The 27725-nt window shown below is 63.6% G+C and overlaps 2 protein-coding genes and 1 long non-coding RNA gene across 3 annotated transcripts; 2 read left to right on the top strand and 1 right to left on the bottom strand.

The window, feature by feature from the left end:
- Nucleotides 1-560: 560 nt before the first annotated feature.
- Nucleotides 561-6393, top strand: PNP (purine nucleoside phosphorylase). Its single transcript, XM_075741340.1, has 4 exons — nucleotides 561-813; nucleotides 1555-1658; nucleotides 3826-4001; nucleotides 6153-6393. Exons 1-4 carry the CDS (start codon nucleotides 561-563, stop codon nucleotides 6391-6393), a joined length of 774 nt encoding a protein of 257 aa, XP_075597455.1.
- Nucleotides 6394-10641: 4248 nt separating this feature from the next.
- NDRG2 (NDRG family member 2) lies at nucleotides 10642-26293 on the top strand. Its single transcript, XM_075741339.1, has 15 exons — nucleotides 10642-10718; nucleotides 10841-10882; nucleotides 16321-16426; nucleotides 16520-16640; nucleotides 18333-18395; nucleotides 18518-18578; nucleotides 19645-19731; nucleotides 21116-21172; nucleotides 22975-23069; nucleotides 24208-24252; nucleotides 24405-24456; nucleotides 24559-24606; nucleotides 24699-24734; nucleotides 25652-25703; nucleotides 26100-26293. The coding sequence occupies exons 2-15, from the start codon at nucleotides 10844-10846 to the stop codon at nucleotides 26291-26293; spliced, it is 1056 nt and encodes a 351-aa protein (XP_075597454.1). The 5' UTR covers nucleotides 10642-10718; nucleotides 10841-10843.
- Nucleotides 26294-27148: 855 nt separating this feature from the next.
- On the bottom strand, nucleotides 27149-27423 carry LOC142599656 (uncharacterized). Its single transcript, XR_012833211.1, has 3 exons — nucleotides 27371-27423; nucleotides 27279-27320; nucleotides 27149-27189 (listed from the first exon to the last, which is right to left on the bottom strand). It is a non-coding gene; the product is annotated as an uncharacterized LOC142599656 (long non-coding RNA).
- Nucleotides 27424-27725: the final 302 nt, after the last annotated feature.

The raw sequence follows: 27725 nt of genomic DNA, 5'->3' as shown, positions 1-27725 counted from the left end.
TAGGGTGCCCCTTTGGGTGCTGTAGGGTGCCCCTCTGGGTGCTGTAGGGTGCCCCTCTGGGTGCTGGGCGAGCCCGTGGGTGCCGTAGGGTGCCCCTTTGGGTGCCGTAGGGTGCGTCTGTGGGTGCTGGGTGCCCCTTTGGGTGCTGTAGGGTGCCCCTTTGGGTGCTGTAGGGTGCCCCTCTGGGTGCTGTAGGGTGCCCCTCTGGGTGCTGTAGGGTGCCCCTCTGGGTGCTGGGTGAGCCCATGGGTGCCGTAGGGTGCCTCTTTGGGTGCTGAGTGCCCCTCTGGGTGCCGTAGGGTGCCCCTCTGGGTGCTGGCTGCCCCTATGGGTGCCCCTCTGGGTGCTGGGCGAGCCCGTGGGTGCCGTAGGGTGCCCCTCTGGGTGCCGTAGGGTGCCCCTCTGGGTGCTGGGTGCCCCTCTGGGTGCCGGGTGCCCCTATAGGTGCTCCCCGTGGGACACGGGTGCCTCTATGGGTGTCCCTATGGGTCACCCTATGGGCCTGGGCCGCTGCTGGGTGTCCCCCCACGGGTGCCCCTAAGGGACGTGGGTGTCACCCGATGGCCCTTGGGTGCCCCCTTACGGGGTCGCCCTTGGGTGCCGTTGGGTGCCGTGGGATCCCATGGGTGCCCCCCCTCCCTTCCCCCAGCTACGAGGCGTGCGCGGAGGCGGCGGCCTGGGTGCTGGCGCGGGTGGCCACCCCGCCGCGGGTGGCCCTGATCTGCGGGTCGGGGTTGGGGGCGTTGGCCCAGGAGCTGCGGGACCCCCAGGCCTTCGCCTACGCCGACATCCCCCACTTCCCCCGCAGCACCGGTGGGCCACTGGGAGGCACTGGGAAGCACTGGGAGGGGGGGGGGGGGGGGCGCTGGGAGGGGGGGGGGGGGCAACTGGGAGGGACTGGGAGGGGGTGGGGGGCAACTGGGAGGGACTGGGAGGGGGTGGGGGGGCACTGGGAGGGGTTGGGAAGGGGTGGGGGGGCACTGGGAGGGGTTAGGGGGCAACTGGGAGGGACTGGGAGGGGGTGGGGGGGCACTGGGAGGGACTGGGAGGGGTTGAGGGAGCACTGGGGGGGACCGGAGGGGCACTGGGAAGGGTTGGGGGGGCACTGGGAGGGGTTGGGGGGGCACTGGGAGGCACTGGGAGGGGTTGAGGGGGCACTGGGAGGGGTTGAGGAGTCACTGGAAGGCACTGGGAGGGGTTTGGGGGCACTGGGAGCGGTTGAGGGCACACTGGGAGGCACTGGGAGGGGTTGAGGGCGCACTGGGAGGGACTGGGAGGGGTTGAGGGCGCACTGGGAGGGGTTGAGGGTGCACTGGGAGGGACTGGGAGGGGTTGAGGGCGCACTGGGAGGGGTTGGGGTTGCACTGGGAGCAGTTGAGGGCACACTGGGAGGGGACTGGAGGGGCACTGGGAGGGGTTGGGGTGGCACTGGGAGGGTGGATTCGGGGGGGGGGCTGGGCCGCTGTGGGGGGTGACCCCCCCGTGACCCCCCCGTGACCCCCCCGTGACCCCCCCGTGACCCCCCGTGACCCCCCGTGACCCCCGTGACCCCAGTGGCGGGTCACGCGGGGCGGCTGGTGGTGGGGCAGCTGGGGGCGGTGCCCTGTGCCGTGCTGCAGGGCCGCTTCCACCTCTACGAGGGCTACAGCCCCGCCCAGGTACCGCCCAGGCCCCGCCCCCTGCCCTCAGGCCACGCCCCCTGCCCCAGGCCACGCCCCCTGCCCATAGGCCACGCCCCCTGCCTGCTTATCCCCATCACAGATCCCTGGGCCCTGCCCCCAGGCCCCGCCCCCTGCCCCCAGGCCCCGCCCCCTGCCCCCAGGCCCCGCCCCCTGCCCACAGACTCCGCCCCCTGCCTGCTGAGCCCCATCACAGAGCCCTGGGCCCTGCCCCCAGGCCACGCCCCCTGCCCCCAGGCCACGCCCCCTGCCCTCAGGCCACGCCCCCTGCCCCCAGGCCACGCCCCCTGCCCATAGACTCCGCCCCCTGCCTGCTGAGCCCCATCACAGAGCCCTGGGCCCTGCCCCAGGCCACGCCCCCTGCCCCTAGACCCCGCCCACAGGCCACGCCCCCTCCTGCATGCCACGCCCCCTGCCCCTAGACACCTCCCCACAGGCCACGCCCCCGCTCCAGGCCACGCCCCCTGGGTGCTCGCCCCATCACAGAGCTCTGGGCCTTGTTCCCAGGCCCCGCCCCCTTCCCTGCAGGCCCCGCCCCTTCCCCACAGGCCCCGCCCCGTGTCACTAGACCCCGCCCCCCTGGGTGCTCTTCACCCCCCCACCCAATCACAGAGCTCTGCCCCTGCTCCTTAGGCCCCGCCCCCCTGGTTACCAACCCCACCCAATCACAGAGCTCTGCCCCTGCTCCTTAGGCCCCGCCCCCCTGGTTACCAACCCCACCCAATCACAGAGCTCTGCCCCTGCTCCTTAGGCCCCGCCTCCTCCTGCCCCCCCAGGCTCCGCCCCCCGGGTGTCAGGGCCCCCCCCCCGATGCCTCGGTGTCCCCCTCTATCCCCCCCAGTGCCTCGGTGCCCTCCCTTGTGCCTTCCCCCCCAGCTTTGGTTCCCCCCAGCTTTAGTTCCCCCCAACTTTGGTTCCCCCCCCAACTTTAGTTCCCCCCCCTTGGGTTCCCCCCCCTTTGATCCCCCCAAACTTTAGTTCCCCCCAAATTTTAGTTCCCCCCTTCTAACTCCCCCCCCCCCAGCTGCCTCGGTGTCCCCCTCTATCCCCCCCTTGCCTCGGTGCCCACCCTTTTACCTTCCCCCCAGCTTTAGTTCCCCCCCACTTTAGTTCCCCCCCTCTATCCCCCCCCATCACCTCCGTGCCCTCCCTTTTACCTTCCCCCCATAACCCCCAACTTTAGTTCCCCCCAACTTTAGTTCCCCCCTTTTTGTTCCCCCCTCTTTGACCCCCCCAAACTTTAATTCCCCCCAAACTTTGGTCCCCCCCCACTTTGGTTCCCCCCAAACTTTAGTTCCCCCCTTCTAACCCCCCCCCAATGCCTCAGTGTCCCCCTCTATCCCCCCCCATCACCTCGGTGCCCTCCCTTGTACCTTCCCCCCATAACCCTGAACTTTAGTTCCCCCCAACTTTAGTTCCCCCCCACTTTAGTTCCCCCCAAACTTTGGTTTCCCCCCCTTTGACCCCCCCAAACTTTAGTTCCCCCCTTCTAACCCCCCCCAGCTGCCTCGGTGTCCCCCTCTATCCCCCCCCCAGTGCCTCGGTGCCCTCCCTTTTACCTTCCCCCAAACTTTGGTTCCCCCCAAACTTTGGTTCCCCCCTACTTTGGTTCCCCCCCAAACTTTAGTTCCCCCCTTCTAACCCCCCCCCCAATGCCCCAGTGTCCCCCTCTATCCCCCCCCCTTGCCTCGGTGCCCTCCCTTTTACCTTCCCCCCATAACCCTGAACTTTAGTTCCCCCCAACTTTAGTTCCCCCCCACTTTAGTTCCCCCCAAACTTTGGTTTCCCCCCCTTTGACCCCCCCAAACTTTAGTTCCCCCCTTCTAACCCCCCCCAGCTGCCTCGGTGTCCCCCTCTATCCCCCCCCCCCAGTGCCTCGGTGCCCTCCCTTTTACCTTCCCCCCAGCTTTGGTTCCCCCCAGCTTTGGTTCCCCCCCACTTTAGTTCCCCCCCAAACTTTAGTTCCCCCCTTCTAACCCCCCCCAATGCCCCGGTGTCCCCCTCTATCCCCCCCCAGTGCCTCGGTGCCCTCCCTTTTACCTTCCCCCCATAACCCTGAACTTTAGTTCCCCCCAACTTTAGTTCCCCCCCCTTCCTCGTGCCCCCCCCCCCTTTGACCCCCCCAAACTTTACCCCCCCCCCCAAGGTGACCATGCCGGTGCGGGTGCTCTCCCTCCTGGGCGTCCACACCTTGGTGCTCACCAACGCCGCCGGGAGCCTCCGACCTTCCTTGGGGCCCGGGAACCTCTTGGTCATCCGCGATCACATCGATCTGCCCGGCCTGGCGGGACGAAACGCCTTGGTGGGACCTAACGACGAGAGGTTCGTTTGTCGGGCGGGACTTGGGGGTCGAGGGGGGAACCCCCAAAGTTTGGGGGGGGAACCAAATTAGGGGGGTGGGGGGAGGTAAATTGGGGGGGGAACCAAAATTTGGGGGGGGGACGGAGCAAAGTTGGGGGGTTGGAGGAGGGAAATTGGGGGGGGGGACACACCAAAGTTTGGGGGGGGGACCCAAAGTTGGGGGGTGGGAGGAGGTAAATTGGGGGGGGGACACACCAAAAGTTGGGGGGGGGGGACACCAAAGTTGGGGGGGACCCAAAGTTGGGGGGGAGGGGGCAAAGTTTGGGGGGGGGGGAACCCAAAGTTTGGGGGGGGGAACCCAAAGTTTGGGGGGAGGAACCCAAAGTTGGGGGGGAACCAAGGTTGGGGGGTGGGGGGAGGTAAATTGGGGGGGGAACCAAAATTTGGGGGGGGACAGAGCAAAGTTGGGGGGTTGGAGGAGGGAAATTGGGGGGGGGGGACCCAAAGTTGGGGGGGACCCAAAGTTGGGGGGTGGGAGGAGGTAAATTGGGGGGGGACACACCAAAGTTTGGGGGGGGGACACCAAAGTTGGGGGGGACCCAAAGTTGGGGGGGAGGGGGCAAAGTTTGGGGGGGGGGGAACCAAAGTTTGGGGGGGGGAACCCAAAGTTGGGGGGGAACCAAGGTTGGGGGGTGGGGGGAGGTAAATTTGGGGGGGGAACCAAAATTTGGGGGGGGACAGAGCAAAGTTGGGGGGTTGGAGGAGGGAAATTGGGGGGGGGGGACCCAAAGTTGGGGGGGACACCAAAGTTGGGGGGGACCCAAAGTTGGGGGGGAGGGGGCAAAGTTTGGGGGGGGGGGAACCAAAGTTTGGGGGGGGTGGACCCAAAGTTGGGGGGGAACCAAGGTTGGGGGGCGGGGGGAGGTAAATTGGGGGGGGGGAACCAAAATTTGGGGGGGGGACGGAGCAAAGTTGGGGGGTTGGAGGAGGGAAATTGGGGGGGGGGGACCCAAAGTTGGGGGGGACCCAAAGTTGGGGGGTGGGAGGAGGTAAATTGGGGGGGGACACACCAAAAGTTGGGGGGGGGGGACACCAAAGTTGGGGGGGACCCAAAGTTGGGGGGGAGGGGGCAAAGTTTGGGGGGGGGGGAACCCAAAGTTTGGGGGGGGGAACCCAAAGTTTGGGGGGAGGAACCCAAAGTTGGGGGGGAACCAAGGTTGGGGGGTGGGGGGAGGTAAATTGGGGGGGGAACCAAAATTTGGGGGGGGACGGAGCAAAGTTGGGGGGTTGGAGGAGGGAAATTGGGGGGGGGGACCCAAAGTTGGGGGGGACCCAAAGTTGGGGGGTGGGAGGAGGGAAATTGGGGGGGGGACACACCAAAATTTGGGGGGGGGGGGACCCAAAGTTGGGGGGAACCAAAGTTGGGGGGTGGGAGGAGGTAAATTGGGGGGGAGGGGGCAAAGTTTGGGGGGGGGACCAAAGTTGGGGGGTGGGGGGAGGTAAATTGGGGGGGGGACGACACCAAAATTTGGGGGGGAACCAAAGTTGGGGGGAACCAAAGTTTGGGGTTATGGGGGCGGGGGGAGGTAAATTGGGGGGGCACCTGAGGTGGGGGGGACCCAAAGTTGGGGGGTGGGGGGAGGTAAATTGGGGGGGGACCCCAAAGTTGGGGGGGGGGGGGACCCAAAGTTGGGGGGGACGGGGGGAGGGAAATTGGGGGGGGGGGACACACCAAAGTTTGGGGGGGGGGAGGTAAATTGGGGGGGGACAGGGACCAAAGTTTGGGGGGACCCAAAGTTGGGGGGTGGGGGGAGGTAAATTGGGGGGGGGCAAAGTTTGGGGGGGGGAAACCAAAGTTTGGGGGGAACCAAAGTTGGGGGGTTGGAGGAGGTAAATTGGGGGGGGACCCCAAAGTTGGGGGGGGGGACCCAAAGTTGGGGGGGACCCAAAGTTGGGGGGTTATGGGGGTGGGGGGAGGTAAATTGGGGGGGGGGACGACACCAAAATTTGGGGGGGGGGGGGGACCCAAAGTTTGGGGGGGGGGGGACCCCAAAGTTGGGGGGTTATGGGGTGGGGGAAGATAAAAGCGGGTGCCCCGGGGGGGGGGGGGGGGGTCGGTTAAGGCGCGACACGGAGGCCTGAGCCCCTTCCCCTTCCCCCCCCCCCCCCCAGGTTCGGGCCGCGGTTCCCCTCCATGACGCCGGCGTACGACCCGGCCCTGCGCCGCCTGGCCTTGACCTTGGCCCCCCCCGAACTGCGCGCCCGACCCGGCGTCTACTGCGGGGTGGGGGGACCCAGTTACGAGACGTGGGCCGAGTGCCGCTTCCTGCGCCGCGTGGGCGGCGACGCCGTGGGTGAGGAAGGAAGGGGGGGGGGGGGGGTTTGGGGGGGGATCACGCTAAGGACACGGTAAGGGGGCGATAGGGAGGGGGAATCACGCTGAGGATGTGGTAAGAAGGGGTTGGGAAAGGTAGAACACGCTAAGGACACGGTAAGGACACAGTAAGGGGGTGATAGGGAGGGGGAATCACGCTGAGGATGTGGTAAGAAGGGGTTGGGAAAGGTAGTACATGCTAAGGACATGCTAAGGACACGGTAAGGGGGCGATAGGGAGGGGGAATCGCGCCGAGGACGTGGTAAGAAGGGGTTAGGAACGGTAGAACATGCTAAGGACACGGTAAGGACACGCTAAGGGGGTGATAGGGAGGGGGAATCACGCTAAGAATGTGGTAAGAACAGGTTAGGAACGGTAGAACATGCTAAGGACACGCTAAGGGGGTGATAGGGAGGGGGAATCGCGCTAAGGACGTGGTAAGAACGTGTTGGGAAAGGTAGAACATGCTAAGGACATGCTAAGGACACGGTAAGGGGGTGATAGGGAGGGGGAATCACGCTGAGGACGTGGTAAGAAGGGGTTGGGAAAGGTAGAACATGCTAAGGACACGGTAAGGACACGCTAAGGGGGTGATAGGGAGGGGGAATCACGCTGAGGATGTGGTAAGAAGGGGTTGGGAAAGGTAGAACATGCTAAGGACACGCTAAGGGGGTGATAGGGAAGCGAATCACACTAAGAACATGGTAAGAACGGGTTAGGAAAGGTAGGACATGCTAAGGACACGGTAAGGACACACTAAGGGGGTGATAGGGAGGGGGAATCACGATAAGAACAGGTTAGGAAAGGTAGAACATGCTAAGGACACGGTAAGGGGGTGATAAGGAGGTGAATCATACTAAGAATATGGTAAGAACGGGTTAGGAAAGGTAGGACACGGTAAGGACACGGTAAGGGGGTGATAGGGGGAATCACGCTAAGAACGTGGTAAGAACGTGTTGGGAAAGGTAGAACATGCTAAGGACATGGTAAGGGGGTGATAGGGAGGAGGAATCACGCTAAAAATGTGGTAAGAAGGGGTTAGGAAAGGTAGAACATGCTAAGGACACGCTAAGGACACGCTGAGGGGGTGATAAGGAGGAGAGTTGCGCTGAGGACATGGTAAGAACGGGTTAGGAAAGGTAGGACATGCTAAGGACATGGTAAGGACACGGTGAGGGGGTGATAGGGAGGGGGAATCACGCTAAGAACATGGTAAGAACGTGTTGGGAAAGGTAGGACATGCTAAGGACACGCTAAGGACACGCTGAGGGGGTGATAGGGAGGGGGAATCACACTAAGAACGTGGTAACATGTTAGGTAGAACATGCTAAGGACATGCTAAGGGGTGATAAGGAGGAGAATCACGCTAAGGACGTGGTAAGAACACGCTAAGGACGGTAGAACACGCTAAGGACACGCTAAGGACACGCTGAGGGACGATAGGGAGGAGAATGACGCTAGGGATGTACAAAGAACGTGTTGAGAAAGGCGGAACATGCTAAGGACACGCTAAGGGGGTGTCGGGGGGGAGTGCCGCTAAGGACGTGGTTAGAACACGTTAGGCAAGGCGGAACACGCTAAGGGCACGCTAAGGGCACGGTGAGGGGGGGGGGTGTGTTGGGGAGCGCAAGTCACGCCGAGAGGTGCTGAGAACACGCTGGGAGAGGTAGGACACGCCAAGGACACGCCAAGGGAACGGCGGGGAGGGGAAGCCGCGCCGAGGACGCGGGCGAGACGCGCTCTAAGGGACACGCTAAGAACACGCTAAGGACACGCCGAGTGTTTCTAACCTCCTTTCGAGCCTCCCCCCCCGCCCCCCAAACCCCCCCAGAAACCCAAAGCGTGTTACCCTTAGCGTGTTGCCCTCCCCTTAGCGTGTTGCCCTTAGCGTGTTGCCCTTAGCGTGTTGCTCTTAGCGTGTGCTTAGCGTGTGTCGTCCCGCCCCCCCCTTTGCCGTGTTCTCGCAGGCATGAGCACGGTGGCGGAGGCGGTGGCGGCGCGGCACTGCGGGCTGCGCGTGCTGGGGCTGTCGCTGATCACCAACGTGGCGCCGGGGGAGGAAGACGAGGAGGAAGAGGAAAAGGAAAAGGAAAAGGAAGAGGAAGAGGAGGAAAAGGAAGAGGAAGAGGAAAAGCGGGGGGAGGGGCAGGCGGGGGAGGGGCACCAGGAAGTGCTGGCGGCCGCCCAAGCCGGGACGCGACATCTCCGGAATCTCCTGGCGGCCTTGGCGCCGCGATTGGCTCAACCGGAAACCGGAACACGCTTAGGACACGCCTAAAGGAAAAGCGACACGTTAAGGGGGGCGCGCGAAGGGAAGGACGGGGGGTGGGGGAGGGGGGAGGAAGGGGGGGGGGAGGGGGGTCTCGCCTCTGGCGGCCGCGCCGGGTCGGCCTCGTTGGCGTGTCGTTAGCGTGTCGTTAGCGTGTGGTCGGCGTGTCGAGCGGTCAGCGCCGCGAGGGTCGCGTGCGGTTGGCGTGACGTTCCCGCGGGCCGTTCCCCCCCCCCCCCGCCAAGGGATCGCGTGTCCGTCCCGTGTCGTTCCCGTGTCCGCCTAAGACGCGGTTAATGGATCCGTCCCGTCTGTCGTTCACGTGTTCGTCCCGTGTCCGTCGTGTGTCATTGATGCGCCTCACCCCGTGTCCGGCCCGTGTCATCAAGGTGCTGGTCACGTGTCCGGCCCGTGTCATCCCCGTATCGGTCACGTGTCCGGCCCGTGTCGTTCCCGTCTCGGTCACGTGTTTGTCCCGTGTCCGGCCCGTGTCAGTCCCGTGTTCATCCCCGTCTCCATCCCGTGTCGTCTCCGCCAGTCACGTGTCCACCCCGTGTCGTTTCCGCGTCATTCCCATCCTTGTCCCGTGTTGTTGGCGTGTCATTAATGTGTCCATCCCGTGTCGGTCACGTGTCCATCCTGTCTCACTCCCGTGTCCGTCCTGTGTCATCCCCGTGTTGGTCACGTGTTTGTTCCGTGTCATTCCTGTGTTGTTCCCCTGTCGGTCACGTGTCATTCCCGTGTCTGTCCGTGTCACTCCCATGTCAGGCACGTGTCACTCCCGTGTCATCCCCACGTCATCCCTGTGTCCATCCCGTGTCATTCCCATGTCACTCCCGTGTCCATCCCGTGTCATTCCCATGTTGGTCCCGTGTCTGGCCGTGTCGCTCCCGTGTCGTTCCCATCTTGGTCATGTGTTGTTCCCGTGTCGGTCACGTGTCATTCCCACATCATCCCCGTGTCCGTCCCATGTCATTCCCGTGTCATGTCCGTGTCGCTCCCGTGTCGTTCCTGTCTTGGTCACGTGTCATCCCCGTGTCGCTCCCGTGTCCGTCCCGTGTTCGTTCCCGTGTCATCCCCACGTCATCCCTGTGTCCATCCCGTGTCATCCCCGTGTCTGTCCGTGTCACTCCCATGTCATTCCCGTGTCGCTCCTGTGTCATCCCCACATCATCCCCGTGTCAGTCCCGTGTCCATCCCGTGTCTCTCCGTGTTCGTTCCCATCTTGGTCACATGTCGTTCCCATGTCCGTCCCGTGTCCATCCCGTGTCCATCCGTGTCGCTCTCATGTCGTTCCTGTCTTGGTCACGTGTTCGTTCCTGTGTCCGTCCCAAGTCATCCCCGTGTCTGTCCGTGTCACTCCCGTGTCGTTCCCATCTTGGTCACATGTCATTCCCGTGTCCGTCCCGTGTCCATCCCGTGTCCGTCACGTGTCTCTCCGTGTTCGTTCCCATCTTGGTCACGTGTCCGTTCCCGTGTCTGTCCCGTGTCCGTTCCCGTGTCCGTCCCATGTCATCCCCGTGTCTGTCCGTGTCACTCCCGTGTCGTTCCCATCTTGGTCACATGTTGTTCCCGTGTCTATCCATGTCGCTCCCATGTCGTTCCCGTCTTGGTCACGTGTCCGTTCCCGTGTCCGTCCCGTGTCCGCTCCCCGCGGCGTTCCCGTGCCCTTTACCGTGTCATTCCCGCGTCACTTCCGTGGCGCTCGCGCGTGTCACCGCCAGGTGCATTCTCCCCGCCCCTCCCCCACCCCCTCCCCCCGCCCCTCCCCCCACCCCGCCCCTCCCCCCCCCCAATTAAAGCCGATGACTCACCCGCTCCCATTAATTATTCCCCAGCGAGCGGCCAATCAGCGCCAGGGGTGAGATGGGGTTAATTAATGACGTCACTGCAGGCAGGACGGGGGGGGGGGGAGGGGCTCCCCCTTCCCCTCCCCCCTCCCCCACCCCGCGTGGGGCGGGTTTTGCCCTGGGAGGGGGGTGGGGGAGGGGTGGGGGGGAGGGGCGGGGTGTGGGGGAGGGGCGGGGTGTGGGGGAGGGGCGGGGTGGGGGAGGGGCGGGGTTTGTTTTCGGCAGAGGCGAAGGGAAGGCGGCAGGTAGGGACCGGGGGGGGGGAGGGGAAAGGTCGCTGGGGTGGGGGGAGGGGTCGTGACCTCTGACCCCAACCCCTCCCCCACCCCCCCCACCCCCTCCCCTCCCCCCCACCCCCCGTTTCCAGGTTATGGAGCTCCACGAGGCCGCCCCTCCCCCCCCGGCCAAGGTCAGACCCCTCCCCCACCCCCCCCGCCCCTCCCCCACCCCCCCCGCCCCTCCCCCACCCCCCGCTGCAGGGGGGGGGGGAGGGGCAAGGGGGGGGAGGGGCGAAGTTTGGGCCAAAAACAACCCCAAAAAAAAACCCTTAAAAAAAGAGGAATTTGGGGGGAGGGGAGGGACGGGAAAATGCGGAAGGGAATTGGGGAAGGGAGGGGGTTTTGGGGGGAAAAAAGGGGATTTTGGGGGCGCGGAGGGGGAGGAGGAGGGGATTTTGGGGGGGGAGGGGGGATTTGGGGGGAATTGGGGGATTTCGGGGAAAATTGGGGGATTTGGGGGGAAATTGGGGAAATTTGGGGGGAAATTGGGAGGATTTGGGCGGAAATTGAAAAATTTAGGGGGAAATTGGGGGATTTTGGGGGGAAATTGGGGGATTTGGGGGGGAATTGGGAGATTTGGGGGGAAATTGGGGAAATTTGGGGGGAAAGTGGGGGATTTGGGGGGGAAATTGGGGGATTTTGGGGGAAAATTGGGGGATTTGGGGGGGAAATTGGGAGATTTGGGGGGGAAATTGGGGGATTTGGGGGGGAAATTGGGGAGATTTGGGGGAAAATTGGGGGGTTTTGGGGAAAATTGGGGGATTTGGGGGGAAAGTGGGGGATTTCGGGGAAAATTGGGAGATTTGGGGGGAAATTGGGGGATTTGGGGGGAAAGTGGGGGATTTGGGGGGAAATTGGGAGATTTGGGGGAAATTGGGAGATTTGGGGGGGAAATTGGGGGATTTGGAGGAAATTGGGAGATTTGGGGGGAAATTGGGGGATTTTGGGGGGAAATTGGGAGATTTGGGGGGGAAATTGGGGAAATTTGGGGGGAAGTGGGGGATTTGGGGGGGAAATTGGGGGATTTGGGGGGAAAATTGGGGGATTTGGGGGGAAATTGGGAGATTTGGGGGGAAATTGGGAGGATTTGGGGGGGAAATTGGGGGATTTGGGGGGGAAATTGGGGGATTTGGGGGGAAATTGGGAGATTTTGGGGGGAAATTGGGGGATTTGGGGGGAAATTGGGAGATTTGGGGGGAAATTGGGGGATTTGGGGGGAAATTGGGGAAATTTGGGGGGAAAATTGGGAGATTTGGGGGGAAAGTGGGGGATTTTGGGGGGAAAATTGGGGATTTTGGGGGGAAATTGGGGAAATTTGGGGGAAAATGGGAGATTTTGGGGGGAAAGTGGGGGATTTGGGGGGAAAGTGGGGGATTTGGGGGGGAAATTGGGGGATTTGGAGGAAATTGGGAGATTTGGGGGGAAATTGGGGGATTTTGGGGGGAAATTGGGAGATTTGGGGGGAAATTGGGGAAATTTGGGGGGAAGTAGGGGATTTGGGGGGGAAATTGGGGGATTTTGGGGGAAAATTGGGGGATTTGGGGGGAAATTGGGAGATTTGGGGGGGAAATTGGGGGATTTGGATGAAATTGGGAGATTTGGGGGGAAATTGGGGGATTTTGGGGGGAAATTGGGAGATTTGGGGGGAAATTGGGGAAATTTGGGGGGAAGTGGGGGATTTGGGGGGGAAATTGGGGGATTTGGGGGGAAAATTGGGGGATTTGGGGGGAAATTGGGAGATTTGGGGGGGAAATTGGGAGGATTTGGGGGGAAATTGGGGGATTTGGGGGGAAAATTGGGGGATTTGGGGGGGAAATTGGGAGATTTGGGGGGAAATTGGGGGATTTGGGGGATTTGGGGGGAAATTGGGGAGATTTGGGGGAAAATTGGGGGGTTTTGGGGAAAATTGGGGGATTTGGGGGGAAAGTGGGGGATTTCGGGGAAAATTGGGAGATTTGGGGGGAAATTGGGGGATTTGGGGGGAAATTGGGGGATTTTGGGGGAAATTGGGGGATTTGGGGGGAAATTGGGAGATTTGGGGGGGAAATTGGGAGGATTTGGGGGGAAATTGGGGGATTTGGGGGGAAATTGGGGGATTTGGGGGGAAATTGGGAGATTTGGGGGGAAATTGGGGAAATTTGGGGGGAAGTGGGGGATTTGGGGGGGAAATTGGGGGATTTTGGGGGAAAATTGGGGGATTTGGGGGGAAATTGGGAGATTTGGGGGGGAAATTGGGAGGATTTGGGGGGAAATTGGGGGATTTGGGGGGGAAATTGGGGGATTTGGGGGAAATTGGGAGATTTTGGGGGGAAATTGGGAGATTTTGGGGGGAAAGTGGGGGATTTGGGGGGAAATTGGGAGATTTGGGGGGAAATTGGGGGATTTGGGGGAAATTGGGGAAATTTGGGGGGAAAATTGGGAGATTTGGGGGGAAATTGGGGGATTTGGGGGGAAATTGGGAGATTTTGGGGGGAAATTGGGGGATTTGGGGGGGAAATTGGGAGATTTGGGGGGAAATTGGGGGATTTTGGGGAAAATTGGGGGATTTTGGGGGGAAATTGGGAGATTTGGGGGGAAATTGGGGAAATTTGGGGGAAATTGGGGGATTTTGGGGGGAAATTGGGAGATTTGGGGGGAAATTGGGGGATTTTGGGGGGAAATTGGGAGATTTGGGGGGAAATTGGGGAAATTTGGGGGGAAGTGGGGGATTTGGGGGGAAAGTGGGGGATTTTGGGGGAAAATTGGGGGATTTGGGGGGAAATTGGGAGATTTGGGGGGAAATTGGGGGATTTGGGGGAAATTGGGGAAATTGGGGAGATTTGGGGGAAAATTGGGGGATTTGGGGGGAAAGTGGGGGATTTTGGGGGGAAATTGGGGGATTTGGGGGGAAAGTGAAGGATTTGGGGGGAAATTGGGGGATTTTGGGGGGAAACCAGGGAAATTTGGGGCAGAACGGGGGAGTTGGGGGGTAAAATGGGAAATTTGGGGCAAAAATGGGCGGTTTAAAGAGTAAACGGGGCAGTTTGGGAGCGGAGCCGGTGAATTTTTGGGGCAAAATTGGGCGATTTTGGGTGAGAACGGCGGTTTTTAGAGAGGAGCGGGGAAGTTGAGCGTAAACCGGGGGGGGGGGGGGGGGATTTTGGGGTCAGAGCGGAGCAATTTGGGGCGAAACGGGGAATTTTGGCGCAAAGGAGCCAGATTTGGAGGGGGGGGGAAGAGGCAGTTTGGGGGCAGAAAGGTGGGTTTTGGGGTCAAGAAGGCAATTTTGGGGGCAAAAATCTGAATTTTGGGGGTAAACCGGGCAATTTTGGGAGGTCGGCGGGTGAATTGGGGGCGAAAGAGGCAATTTTGGGGGGAAATTGGGCAATTTGGAGTTAAACCGGGTAAATTTGGGGCCGGGCGGGGGATTTTGGGGGTTTAAAATGGGAAATTTGGGGCAAAATGAGCAATTTGGGGGTAAAATGGGCAGTTTGGGAGCAGAACGGATGAATTTCGGGCAAAATTGGGCAATTTTGGGTCAGAGCGGTGGTTTTTTTTAGCGAGGAGCGGGAATTTTAGTGTGGAACGGAGAAATTTTGGGGGTCGGAAGGGACAAATTTGTGATTAAAAGGAGAATTTTTAGAGCGGAAGAGCCAAATCTGAGGAGAAAAATAAGTAAACCGGGCCAGTTTGGGTCAGAGCAGGGGATTTTGAGGTTAAAATTGGCAATTTTGGGCAAAGCAGGCAGTTTGGGAGCAGAGCGGCGAGTTTTCAGGCAAAATTGGGCCGGTTTGGGTCAGAACGGTGGGTTTTAAGAGAGGAACGGGCAATGTTAGTGTAAAATTGGGAATTTTTGGGGGTCGGAAGGGGCCAATTTGGGGTTGAAAAGGGAAATTTAGGGCAAAGGAGCCAGATTTTGGGGGGGGGAAATAGGTAAAATGGGAAAATTGGGGTCAGAACAGGCGATTTTGGGGGTCAAATGGGGACAAATAGGTAATTTTGGACTCAAGCGGTCCGTTTGGGGGGGGAGAAATGGGTCATTTTGGGTTGAAAGGAGCAATTTTGGGGGTTAAAATGGGGAATTTAGGGGAGAAGGGGGGGGATTTGGGGCTAAACTGGGGAATTTGGGGAGTCAAATGCGTAATTTGGGGGGCAGAAGGGCCAAATTTTGGGAGAAATGAGCAATTTGGGGATAAAGCGGGCAGTTTTGGGGCCAAAATGAGCAATTTTGGGGCAGAAGGGCCCAATTTGGGGAGAAATTGGCAATTTTGGGGTCTGAAACGGGCGATTTTGGGGCTCAAATGGGCGATTTTGGGGGCTAAACCAAGTGAATTTGGGGCAAAACGGGGCAATTTTGGGGCAGAAGGGCCCAATTTGGGGAGAAATTGGCAATTTTGGGGTCTGAAACGGGGGATTTTGGGTCTCAACTGGGCGATTTTGGGGGCTAAACCAAGTGAATTTGGGGCGAAACGGGGCAATTTTGGGGCAGAAGGGCCCAATTTGGGGAGAAATTGGCAATTTTGGGGTCTGAAACGGGGGATTTTGGGGCTCAAATGGGCGATTTTGGGGGCTAAACCAAGTGAATTTGGGGCGAAACGGGGCAATTTTGGGGCAGAAGGGCCCAATTTGGGGAGAAATTGGCAATTTTGGGGTCTGAAACGGGGGATTTTGGGGCTCAAATGGGCGATTTTGGGGGCTAAACCAAGTGAATTTGGGGCAAAACGGGGCAATTTTGGGGCAGAAGGGCCCAATTTGGGGAGAAATTGGCAATTTTGGCGTCTGAAACGGGCAATTTTGGGGCTCAAATGGGCAATTTCGGGGGGCTAAACTAAGTAAATTTGGGGTGAAACGGGGCAATTTTGGGGCAGAAGGGCCCAATTTGGGGAGAAATTGGTAATTTTGGGGTCTGAAACGGGCGATTTTGGGGGCTAAACCAAGTGAATTTGGGGCGAAACGGGGCAATTTTGGGGCAGAAGGGCCCAATTTGGGGAGAAATTGGCAATTTTGGGGTCTGAAACGGGGGATTTTGGGGCTCAAATGGGCAATTTTGCGGTAGGGTGGGTGTTTTGGGGGCTAAAAAGGACAATTTTGGGGGCAGAAGGGCCGAATTGAGGGAGAAAAGGGGCAATTTGGGGGTAAACCGGGTAATTTTGGGTCTCAACTGGGCGATTTTGGGGGCTAAACCAAGTGAATTTGGGGCGAAACGGGGCAATTTTGGGGCAGAAGGGCCCAATTTGGGGAGAAATTGGCAATTTTGGGGTCTGAAACGGGGGATTTTGGGGCTCAAATGGGCGATTTTGGGGGCTAAACCAAGTGAATTTGGGGCGAAACGGGGCAATTTTGGGGCAGAAGGGCCCAATTTGGGGAGAAATTGGCAATTTGGGGGTCTGAAACGGGGGATTTTGGGTCTCAAATGGGCAATTTTGGGGGCTAAACCAAGTGAATTTGGGGCGAAACGGGGCAATTTTGGGGCAGAAGGGCCCAATTTGGGGAGAAATTGGCAATTTTGGGGTGTGGGGGGGTGAGTCGGGTCGGGGTGGGGTGGGTGTCGTGTCCCCCGTCCCCCCCCCAACTTTCACCTGCCCAGCAGGGGGCGGTGTTGGAGACGCCCTTCGGGGCCGTCAGCGTCACCTTGGAGGGGTCGCCCCGTCCGGGTCGTCCCGCCCTCTTGACTTTTCCCGACGTCGGCCACACCCGTGAGTCCTCGCCCACCTTCCCCCCCCCCCACCCCCCACCCCCACCCCCACCCGGTGTCTGGGGTCCCACTCATCCCCCCCCTCCCCCCAAAGACGAGTCGTGCTTCGCCCCGCTCTTCGCCCACGAGGAGATGCAGGAGATCGTCAAGAACTTCCTGCTGGTCCACGTGGACCCGCCCGGCATGGAGGAGGGGGCCCCCCCGTACCCCCCAGGGTTGGTGACCCCGCCCGCCCCTCCCCGACCCCCAAGTGCTCCCGCCTGGCCCCACTGAACCCCCCAGTTGACCCCGTTGACCCCCCAGTTGACCCTATTGACCCCCCAGTTGACCTTGTTGTCTCTCTGTTGACCTTGTTGACCCCCCAACTGACCCCGTTGACCCCCCAGTTGACCTGCTGACCCCTAGTTGACCCCGTTGACCCCCCAAGTGACCCCATTGACCCCCCAGCTGACCTTGCTGCCTCTCTGCTGACCCCGTTGACCCCCCGTTGACCCCATTGACCCCCCAGTTGACCCTGCTGTCCCTCCGTTGACCCCCATTGACCTTCCCTGACCCCCCCACTGACCCACCTGGGCCCCTCTGCTCCCCTTGACCCCTCAGTTGACCCCAGTGCCCTCCCCATGACCCCCACTGACCCCATCGACCCCCCCCACTGACCCCCATTGACCTCCCGCCCCATCTCGACCCCCCATTGACCCCCACTGACCCCTCACTGACCCCGTTGACCCCCATTGACCCCGTTGACCCCATTGACCCCCGTTGACCCCTCATTGACCCCCATTGACCCCCATTGACCCCCGTTGACCCCCCATTGACCACATCACACCACGGCCTGACCCTGTTGACCCCCGTTGACCCCCCATTGACCCCATTGACCCCTCATTGACCCCGTTGACCCCTGTTGACCCCCCATTGACCCCGTTGACCCCTCATTGACCCCCATTGACCCCCCCAAGCCCCGTCTTGACCCCTCCATTGACCCCATCACACCACGGCCTGACCCCGTTGACCCCCATTGACCCTGTTGACCCCATTGACCCCCATTGACCCCCCCTTGACCCTGTTGACCCCCCTTGACCCTGTTGACCCCCCATTGACCCCGTTGACCCCTCATTGACCCCCATTGACCCCTCCAAGCCCCGTCTTGACCCCTCCATTGACCCCATCACACCACGGCCTGACCCCGTTGACCCCCATTGACCCCCCATTGACCCCATTGACCCCCATTGACCCCCGTTGACCCCTCCTTGACCCCCATAGACCCCCGTTGACCCCTCATTGACCCCCATTGACCCCCCCAAGCCCTGTCTTGACCCCTCCATTGACCCCATCACACCACGGCCTGACCCCGTTGACCCCCATTGACCCTGTTGACCCCCATTGACCCCCATTGACCCCCCCTTGACCCTGTTGACCCCCCTTGACCCTGTTGACCCCCCATTGACCCCGTTGACCCCTCATTGACCCCGTTGACCCCTCATTGACCCCCATTGACCCCTCCAAGCCCCGTCTTGACCCCTCCATTGACCCCATCACACCACGGCCTGACCCCGTTGACCCCCGTTGACCCCCATTGACCCCGTTGACCTCCATTGACCCCCATTGACCCTGTTGACCCTTCATTGACCCCATTGACCCCCATTGACCCCCGTTGACCCCTCCTTGACCCCCATAGACCCCCGTTGACCCCTTCATTGACCCCCATTGACGCCCCCAAGCCCCGTCTTGACCCCTCCATTGACCCCATCACACCACGGCCTGACCCCGTTGACCCCCGTTGACCCCCCCTTGACCCTGTTGACCCCTTCATTGACCCCGTTGACCCCCCTTGACCTCCCCTTGACCCCGTTGACCCCTACGAGCCCCCCCGTTGACCCCCGTGACCTTGCACTTGACCCCTCCCGCAGATACCAGTACCCCTCGCTGGAGCAACTGGCCGAGATGATCCCCTGCATCCTCCAGAACCTCAAGTCAGTTGGGGGGCGCCCCACGGCAGGGGTGGGGGAGGGGGGGGGGGCCCCCCCTCTGCCCCATAGCGGGTTGCGGGGGAGGGGCGGGGACCTGTTTGACCCCTCCCCCCCCCCCCCATCAGCATCACCACCGTCGTCGGGATGGGGGTGGGAGCCGGCGCCTTCGTCCTGGCTAAATTTGGGGTGAGTGGAATTTGGGGGTGCCTGGGGGGGTCTGGGGGGGGGGGTGGTGTCCTGGGGGGGGGGGGGACTTGGGGGTCACTGTGGGTCTGGGGGGGGGACTTGGGGGTTTTGGGGGGGGAAATTTGGGGGTGCCCGTGGGTCTGGAGGCATCTTGGGGGGGTTCTGGGGGGGGTCTTGGAGGGTTTGGGGGGGTCACTGTGGGTCTGGGGGGGTCACGGTGGGTCTGGGGGGTCCTCAGGGGGGGAACTTGGGGGTCACTGTGGGTCTGGGGGGGACTTGGGGGTTTTGGGGGGGGGAATTTGGGGGTGCCCGTGGGTCTGGAGGCATCTTGGGGGGGTTCTGGGGGGGGGGTCTTGGAGGGTTTGGGGGGGTCATGGTGGGTCTTGGGGGGTCACAGTGGGTCTGGGGGGGTCACGGTGGGTCTGGGGGGGTCCTCAGGGGGGGAACTTGGGGGTCACTGTGGGTCTGGGGGGGACTTGGGGGTTTTGGGGGGGGAATTTGGGGGTGCCCGTGGGTCTGGAGGCATCTTGGGGGGGTTCTGGGGGGGGGGTCTTGGAGGGTTTGGGGGGGTCATGGTGGGTCTTGGGGGGTCACAGTGGGTCTGGGGGGGTCACGGTGGGTCTGGGGGGGTCCTCAGGGGGGGAACTTGGGGGTCACTGTGGGTCTGGGGGGGACTTGGGGGTTTTGGGGGGGGAATTTGGGGGTGCCCGTGGGTCTGGAGGCATCTTGGGGGGGTTCTGGGGGGGGTCTTGGAGGGTTTGGGGGGGTCTTGGAGGGTTTGGGGGGGTCACTGTGGGTCTGGAGGCATCTTGGGGGGGTTCTGGGGGGGGTTTGGGGGTCACAGTGGGTCTGAGGGGTCCTTGGGGGGGGGAACTTGGGGGTCGCCGTGGGTCTGGAGGCATCTTGGGGGGGTTCTGCTGGGTCCGGGGAGGTTCTTGGGGGAGGAACTTGGGGGTCGCTATGGGTCTGGGGAGGTCGCTATGGGTCTGGGGAGGTCGCTATGGGTCTGAAGGTCCCCGACGTGTGGGGTGACCCCCACCCCACCCCACCCCACCCCCCCCCCCAGCTGCTGCACCCCGAGGCGGTGGAGGGGCTGGTGCTGGTCAACATCGACCCCCAAGCCAAGGGCTGGATGGATTGGGCCGCGCACAAGGTGGGGCGGGGCCTATGGGGTGTCACCTGCTCCTGTGGCCCTATGGGTCAGCCGTGGGTCAGCCGTGGGTCAGCCGTGGGTCCCCACGTCTCTATGGGTCACCTGTGGGTCAGCCGTGGGTCCCCACGTCTCTATGGGTCACCTGTGGGTCAGCCGTGGGTCCCCACGTCTCTATGGGTCCCTATAGGTCACCTCTAGGTTCTCCAGAGGTTCCTGTGGGTCTCCTGTGGGTCAGCCGTGGGTCAGCCGTGGGTCCCCACGTCTCTCTGGGTCACCTGTGGGTCACCTATGGGTCACCCGTGGGTCCCCACGTCTCTATGGGTCACCTGTGGGTCACCTGTGGGTCAGCCGTGGGTCCCCACGTCTCTATGGGTCACCTGTGGGTCAGCCGTGGGTCCCCACATCTCTCTGGGTCCCTATAGGTCACCTCTAGGTTCTCCAGAGGTTCCTGTGGGTCTCCTGTGGGTCACCTGTGGGTCAGCCGTGGGTCAGCCGTGGGTCCCCACGTCTCTATGGGTCACCTGTGGGTCAGCCGTGGGTCCCCATGTCTCTATGGGTCACCTGTGGGTCAGCCGTGGGTCCCCACGTCTCTCTGGGTCCCTATAGGTCACCTCTAGGTTCTCCAGAGGTTCCTGTGGGTCTCCTGTGGGTCACCTGTGGGTCAGCCGTGGGTCAGCCGTGGGTCCCCACGTCTCTATGGGTCACCTGTGGGTCAGCCGTGGGTCCCCATGTCTCTATGGGTCACCTGTGGGTCAGCCGTGGGTCCCCACGTCTCTCTGGGTCCCTATAGGTCACCTCTAGGTTCTCCAGAGGTTCCTGAGGGTCTCCTGTGGGTCAGCCGTGGGTCAGCCGTGGGTCCCCACGTCTCTCTGGGTCACCTGTGGGTCACCTATGGGTCACCCGTGGGTCCCCACGTCTCTATGGGTCACCTGTGGGTCACCTGTGGGTCAGCCGTGGGTCCCCACATCTCTCTGGGTCCCTATAGGTCACCTCTAGGTTCTCCAGAGGTTCCTGTGGGTCACCTGTGGGTCAGCCGTGGGTCCCCACGTCTCTATGGGTCTCCTATGGGTCAGCCGTGGGTCAGCCGTGGGTCCCCATGTCTCTATGGGTCACCTGTGGGTCAGCCGTGGGTCGCCGTGACGCTATGGGTCACCTATGGGTCTCCTATAGGTTCCTTCTGGGTCCCCTCTGGGTCTCTATGGGTCCCGGTGGGTGCTGTGGGTCCCGGTGGGTGCCCTGTGGGTCTCTATGGGTCCCGGTGGGTCTCTATGGGTCCCGGTGGGTGCTGTGGGTCCCGGTGGGTGCCCTGTGGGTCTCTATGGGTCCCGGTGGGTGCTGTGGGTCCCGGTGGGTGCCGAGGTCCCACGGGTCCCCTCCCCCGCAGCTGTCGGGGCTGACGTCATCAACCGCCGAGATGATCCTGGCGCATCTCTTCACCCAGGTGGGGGAGGGGCGGGGGGGCACTTGGGGGGCTGGGGGGGGGTCACGTGGGGGGGGTCACTTGTGGGTCCAGGTCACTTGTGGGTCAGGGGGTCATGTGTGGGGCTGGGGGGGTCACTTGTGGGTCCAGGTCACTTGTGGGTTGGGGGGTCACGTGTGGGGCTGGGGACACTTGGGGGGCTGGGGGGGTCACGTGTGGGGCTGGGGACACTTGGGGGGCTGGGGGGGTCACGTGTGGGGGGTCACTTGTGGGGCTGGGGGGGTCACATGTGGGGTGGGGGGGGTCATATGTGGGGCTGGGGGGGGTCACTTGTGGGTCCAGGTCACTTGTGGGTCAGGGGGTCATGTGTGGGGCTGGGGTCACTTGGGGGGCTGGGGGGGTCACGTGTGGGGCTGGGGACACTTGGGGGGCTGGGGGGGGTCACGTGTGGGGCTGGGGACACTTGGGGGGCTGGGGGGGGGTCATGTGTGGGGCTGGGGGATCACTTGTGGGTCCAGGTCACTTGTGGGTCAGGGGGTCATGTGTGGGGCTGGGGTCACTTGGGGGGCTGGGGGGGTCACGTGTGGGGCTGGGGACACTTGGGGGGCTGGGGGGGTCACGTGTGGGGTGGGGGGGTCATATGTGGGGCTGGGGGGGGTCACTTGTGGGTCCAGGTCACTTGTGGGTCTGGGGACACTTGGGGGGCTGGGGGGGGGTCATGTGTGGGGCTGGGGGATCACTTGTGGGTCCAGGTCACTTGTGGGTTGGGGGGTCACGTGTGGGGCTGGGGACACTTGGGGGGCTGGGGGGGGTCACGTGGGGGGCTGGGGACACTTGGGGGGCTGGGGGGTCATGTGTGGGGCTGGGGGGGTCATGTGTGGGGCTGGGGGGGTCACTTGTGGGTCCAGGTCACTTGTGGGTCAGGGGGTCATGTGTGGGGCTGGGGACACTTGGGGGGCTGGGGGGGTCACGTGTGGGGCTGGGGACACTTGGGGGGCTGGGGGGGTCACGTGTGGGGTGGGGGGTCATGTGTGGGGCTGGGGACACTTGGGGGGCTGGGGGGGGTCACGTGTGGGGTGGGGGGGTCATGTGTGGGGCTGGGGGGGTCACTTGTGGGTCCAGGTCACTTGTGGGTTGGGGGGTCATGTGTGGGGCTGGGGACACTTGGGGGGCTGGGGGGGTCACGTGTGGGGTGGGGGGGTCATATGTGGGGCTGGGGGGGTCACTTGTGGGTCCAGGTCACTTGTGGGTCCGGGCTGAGTTGTGGGTCCGGGGTCACTTGTGGGTCTGGGCTCAGTTGTGGGTCCGGGGCCACTTTTGGGTCTGGGGTCACTTGTGGGTCCGGCGTCACTTGTGGGTCTGGGGTCAGTTGTGGGTCCGGGACCACTTGTGGGTCTGGGGTCAGTTGTGGGTCCGGGGTCACTTGTGGGTCCGGGGCCACTTGTGGGTCCGGGGCCACTTGTGGGTCTGGGGCCACTTGTGGGTCTGGGGTCACTTGTGGGTCCGGGGCCACTTGTGGGTCTGGGGTCAGTTGTGGGTCCGGGGTCAGTTGTGGGTCCGGGGCCACTTGTGGGTCCGGGGCCACTTGTGGGTCTGGGGCCACTTGTGGGTCTGGGGTCACTTGTGGGTCTGGGGCCACTTGTGGGTCCGGGGTCCCTTGTGGGTCTGGGCTCAGTTGTGGGTCCGGGGTCACTTGTGGGTCTGGGTTCAGTTGTGGGTCTGGGCTCAGTTGTGGGTCCGGGGTCAGTTGTGGGTCTGGGCTCACTTGTGGGTCCGGGGCCACTTGTGGGTCGCGGCCGTCCCCTCCCCTCCCCTCCCCCCAGGAGGAGCTGGCGGCCGCCCCTCCCCCGGTGCAGCGGAGCCGGGAGCGTCTGGGGGCGACGCCCAACGTGGGGCTGCTGTGGAGTATGTACAACAGGTGGGACTGGGAGGCACTGGGAGGGACTGGGGGGAACTGGGGGGAACTGGGAGGGACTGGGAGGGACTGGGAGGGACTGGGAGGCACTGGGAGGGACTGGGAGGGACTGGGAGGCAGTGGGAGGGGACTGGGAGGGGACTGGGAGGGACTGGGGGGAACTGGGAGGGACTGGGAGGGGACTGGGAGGGACTGGGAGGGACTGGGAGGGACTGGGGGGGAACTGGGAGGGACTGGGAGGCACTGGGAGGGACTGGGAGGGACTGGGAGGCAGTGGGAGGGACTGGGACGGGACTGGGAGGGACTGGGGGGGAACTGGGAGGGAACTGGGAGGGACTGGGGGGCACTGGGAGGGAACTGGGAGGGACTGGGAGGGAACTGGGGGGCACTGGGAGGGACTGGGGGGCACTGGGAGGGGACTGGGAGGGACTGGGAGGGAACTGGGAGGGACTGGGGGGCACTGGGAGGGACTGGGAGGGAACTGGGAGGGACTGGGAGGGACTGGGAGGGACTGGGAGGGACTGGGGGGGAACTGGGAGGGAACTGGGAGGGACTGGGAGGGACTGGGAGGGAACTGGGAGGGACTGGGGGGGACTGGGAGGGACTGGGAGGGGACTGGGAGGGACTGGGAGGGGACTGGGAGGGACTGGGAGGGACTGGGAGGGGACTGGGAGGGACTGGGAGGGAACTGGGAGGGACTGGGGGGGAACTGGGGGGCACTGGGAGGGGACTGGGAGGGACTGGGGGGGAACTGGGAGGGTACTGGGAGGCACTGGGAGGGACTGGGAGGGACTGGGAGGCATTGGGAGGGAGCTATGGGGCACAGGGGGTGGTTATGGGTCCCTGCTGGTTTATACTGGTTTATACTGGTTTATACCCCTTTATACTGGTTTATACTGGTTTATACTGGTTTATGCTGGTTTATGCTGGTTTATACCCCTTTATACTGGTTTATACTGGTTTATACCCCTTTATGCTGGTTTATACTGGTTTATACTGGTTTATACTGGTTTATACCCCTTTATGCTGGTTTATACTGGTTTATGCTGGTTTATACCGGTTTAGGCCGGTTTATACCGGTTTATACTGGTTTATACCGGTTTATACCGGTTTATACTGGTTCATACTGGTTCCCCCCCAGCCGCGGGGACCTGGGCCTGGCGCGTGGCGGATCCTGCAGCCTGCGGTGAGTGAGTGACCCCCCCCCCCCCCGGTGACCCCTGACCCCCCCGGTGACCCCTGACCCCCCCAGTGACCCCTGACCCCCCAGTGACCCCTGACCCCCCTGGTGACCCCTGACCTGACCCCTGACCCCCCCGTGACCCCTGACCCCCCCAGGTGCCCGGTGCTGCTGGTGGTGGGCGACTCCTCCCCGCACGAGGACGCCGTGGTGAGCGACGGGGGGGGGCCGCGTGACATCACCCCCCCACCCCGATGACGTCACACCCCCCCCTGCCCCCTGACCCCTGCCCCCTGACCCCTGCCCCCCCAGGTGGAGTGCAACGCCAAGCTGGACCCCACCCAGACCTCCTTCCTCAAGGTGACCACGCCCCCCCGAGGCCACGCCCACCCCTTGTGGCCACGCCCCCTTGTGGCCCCGCCCACCCCTGACCACGCCCCCTCTCCCCACAGATGGCCGACGGCGGGGGGCAGCCCCAGCTCAGCCAGGTGAGGGGGCGGGGCCACAAGGGGGCGGGGCCACAAGGGGGGCGGGGCCACAAGGGGGCGGGGCCACAAGGGGGCGGGGCCACAGCAGGGGCGGGGCCACAGCAGGGGCGGGGCCACAGCAGGGGCGGGGCCACAAGGGGGGGCGGGGCCACAAGGGGGGCGGGGCCACAAGGGGGGCGGGGCCACAAGGGGGCGGGGCCACAGCAGAGGCAGGGCCACAAGGGGCGGGGCCACAAGGGGGCCGGGGCCACATGGGGAGGCGTGGCCTGCAGCAGGGGGCGTGGCTTGGAGCGGGGGCGTGGCTTACAGCAGGGGGCGTGGCCTGCAGGGGGCGTGGCTTGGAGTAGGGGGCGTGGCCACAGCGGGAGGTGCGGCTTGGAGTAAGGGGTGTGGCTTACAGTAGGGGGCGTGGCCTTCAGCAGGGGAGGTGTGGCTTGGAGCAGGGGGCGTGGCCTGCAGGAGGGGGCGTGGCTTGGAGCGGGGGCGTGGCCTGCAGGGAGGAGTGGCTTGGAGCAGGGGGCGTGGCTTGGATCGGGGGCGTGGCTTGGAGCAGGGGGCGTGGCCTGCAGGGAGGAGTGGCTTGGAGCAGGGGGCGTGGCTTGGATCAGGGGGCGTGGCTTGGAGCAGGGGGCGTGGCCTGCAGGGAGGAGTGGCTTGGAGCAGGGGGCGTGGCTTGGAACAGGGGGCGTGGCTTGGAGCAGGGGGCGTGGCCTGCAGGGGGCGTGGTTTACAGCAGGGGGCGTGGTCTGCAGGGGGCGTGGCCTGCAGGAGGGGGCGTGGCCACAGCAGGGGCGTGGTCTGTGGGGGTGTGGCCACAGTGGGGAGGCGTGGCTTGCAGCAGGGGAGGCGTGGCCTGCAGGGGGCGTGGCCACAGCAGGGGGGCGTGTCCCTGAGAGGCTCCGCCCCCCTGCCCCCAGCCGGCCAAGCTGACCGAGGCCTTCAAGTACTTCCTGCAGGGGATGGGCTACGGTGAGTGTCGCCACGGCAACGGGGCGGGGGGGGCGTGGCCTCAGCGCTGGGCGGGGCTTCCCCGCGGCTGCTGACCCCGCCCACACCCTCCCCCTCCCCCCCTTCCTCCTCCCCTCCCCCCTCCCCCAGTCCCCCATGTCCCCGACAGGAAACGCAGCGTGGGGCCAGGTGAGGTCACGCGTGATGTCATACAGCCACACCCCCACCCTCCAATCCCCTCACCCGCTGGGGTTGTGTCTTGGGGAGGGCGGGGCTTGCTGGTTTGGGGGGCGTGGCCTGCGGCTAACGGGCGGGGCTTTGGCCGCCTTAACCCCAAATATGGAAAAGGGGGCGGGGCCTAAAGAGGGGAGGGGCGTGGCCCTGACCTCTAACCCCCCCCCCTCCCCTCCCCGGCAGTGGCGGCGTCGGCCATGACGCGCCTCTCGCGGTCCCGCACGGCGTCCCTCTCCAGCTCGGCTTCGGGGGGCGACGGCGAGAGGGGTCGGAGCCGAACTTTATCCCGGGGCAGTTTGGGAGGAGGAGGAGGAGGAGGAGGAGGAGGAGGAGGAGGAGGAGGAGGAGGGGGGGGTCCCCCCTCTCCTGCCCCCTAAGATCCGCCCGCGGACGTGCCCACGCTGAAACGTCACCCCTGGGACCCCCCAAACACCCCCCCTGGGACCCCCAAACACCCCCCTGGGACCCCCAAAAACCCACCTAGGACCCCAAAAACCCCCCTGGGACCCCCAAAAACCCACCTAGGACCCCAAAACCCCCCCTGGGACCCCCAAACACCCCCCTGGGACCCCCAAAAACCCACCTAGGACCCCAAAAACCCCCCTGGGACCCCAAAAACCCACCTAGGACCCCCAAACACCCCCCTGGGACCCCCCAAAAACCCACCTAGGACCCCAAAAACCCCCCTGGGACCCCCAAAAATCCACCTAGGACCCCCAAACACCCCCCTGGGACCCCCCAAACACCCCCCTGGGACCCCCAAACACCCCCCCCACACACCCCCCCCCCCCTTCTCTGTCCCCCTAAAACACTCCCAGGCCCCCCAATAGCCCCCAAGCCCCCCTTGGGACACTCCACCCCCCCCCCCAATTCCTCCTGGCACCCCCCCAATACTCCCCTAAGAGCCCCTGGGACCCCCCCTAACCCCTCCCCGAGCCCCCCCCCAGGACCTTCTGACACCCCCTTAACTCCTCTCCCAGACCCTTTGGGACCCCCCAAGTTCCTCCTGGGACCCCCCCCAGAACCCCTTGGGACCCCCAGGACCCCCCCAGGACCCCTTGGGACCCCCAGGACCCCCTCCAGGACCCCCCCAGAACCCCTTGGGACCCCCAGAACCCCCTCTAGGACCCCCCCCAGCACCCCTTGCGACCCTCAGGACCCCCCCAGAACCCCTTGCGACCCTCAGGACCCCCCCAGAACCCCTTGGGACCCCCAGGACCCCCCCAGAACCCCCCCAGAACCCCTTGGGACCCTCAGGACCCCCCCAGAACCCCTTGGGACCCCCAGGACCCCTCCAGGACCCCCCCAGAACCCCTTGGGACCCCCAGGACCCCCCCAGAACCCCCCAGGACCCCTTGGGACCCCCAGGACCCCCCCAGAACCCCTTGGGACCCCCAGGACCCCCTCCAGGACCCCCCCAGAACCCCTTGGGACCCCCAGAACCCCCCTAGAACCCCTTGGGACCCCCAGGACCCCCCCAGAACCCCTTGGGACCCCCAGAACCCCCCTAGAACCCCTTGGGACCCCCAGGACCCCCCCAGAACCCCCCAGGACCCCCAGGACCCCCTCTAGGACCCCCCCAGAACCCCTTGCGACCCCCAGGAACCCCCCCAGGACCCCTTAGGACCCCCAGGACCCCCTCCAGGACCCCCCCAGAACCCCTTGGGACCCCCCGAACCCCCCAGGACCCCCCCGGTTCCTCCTCCCTCCCCTCACAAACCTCACCCCCCACCCCCCCAAGACCTTCCCCCCCCCCCCCCTCCCTCCACCCCAAAAGCTGCAACCTTTGACCTGCGCCCCCCAACCCTC

The sequence above is a fragment of the Balearica regulorum genome, unplaced genomic scaffold, assembly GCF_011004875.1.
Source record: "Balearica regulorum gibbericeps isolate bBalReg1 unplaced genomic scaffold, bBalReg1.pri S35, whole genome shotgun sequence".
In the NCBI taxonomy this organism is placed as follows: Eukaryota; Metazoa; Chordata; class Aves; order Gruiformes; family Gruidae; genus Balearica; species Balearica regulorum.
This window is presented reverse-complemented; position numbering and strand designations above follow the sequence as displayed.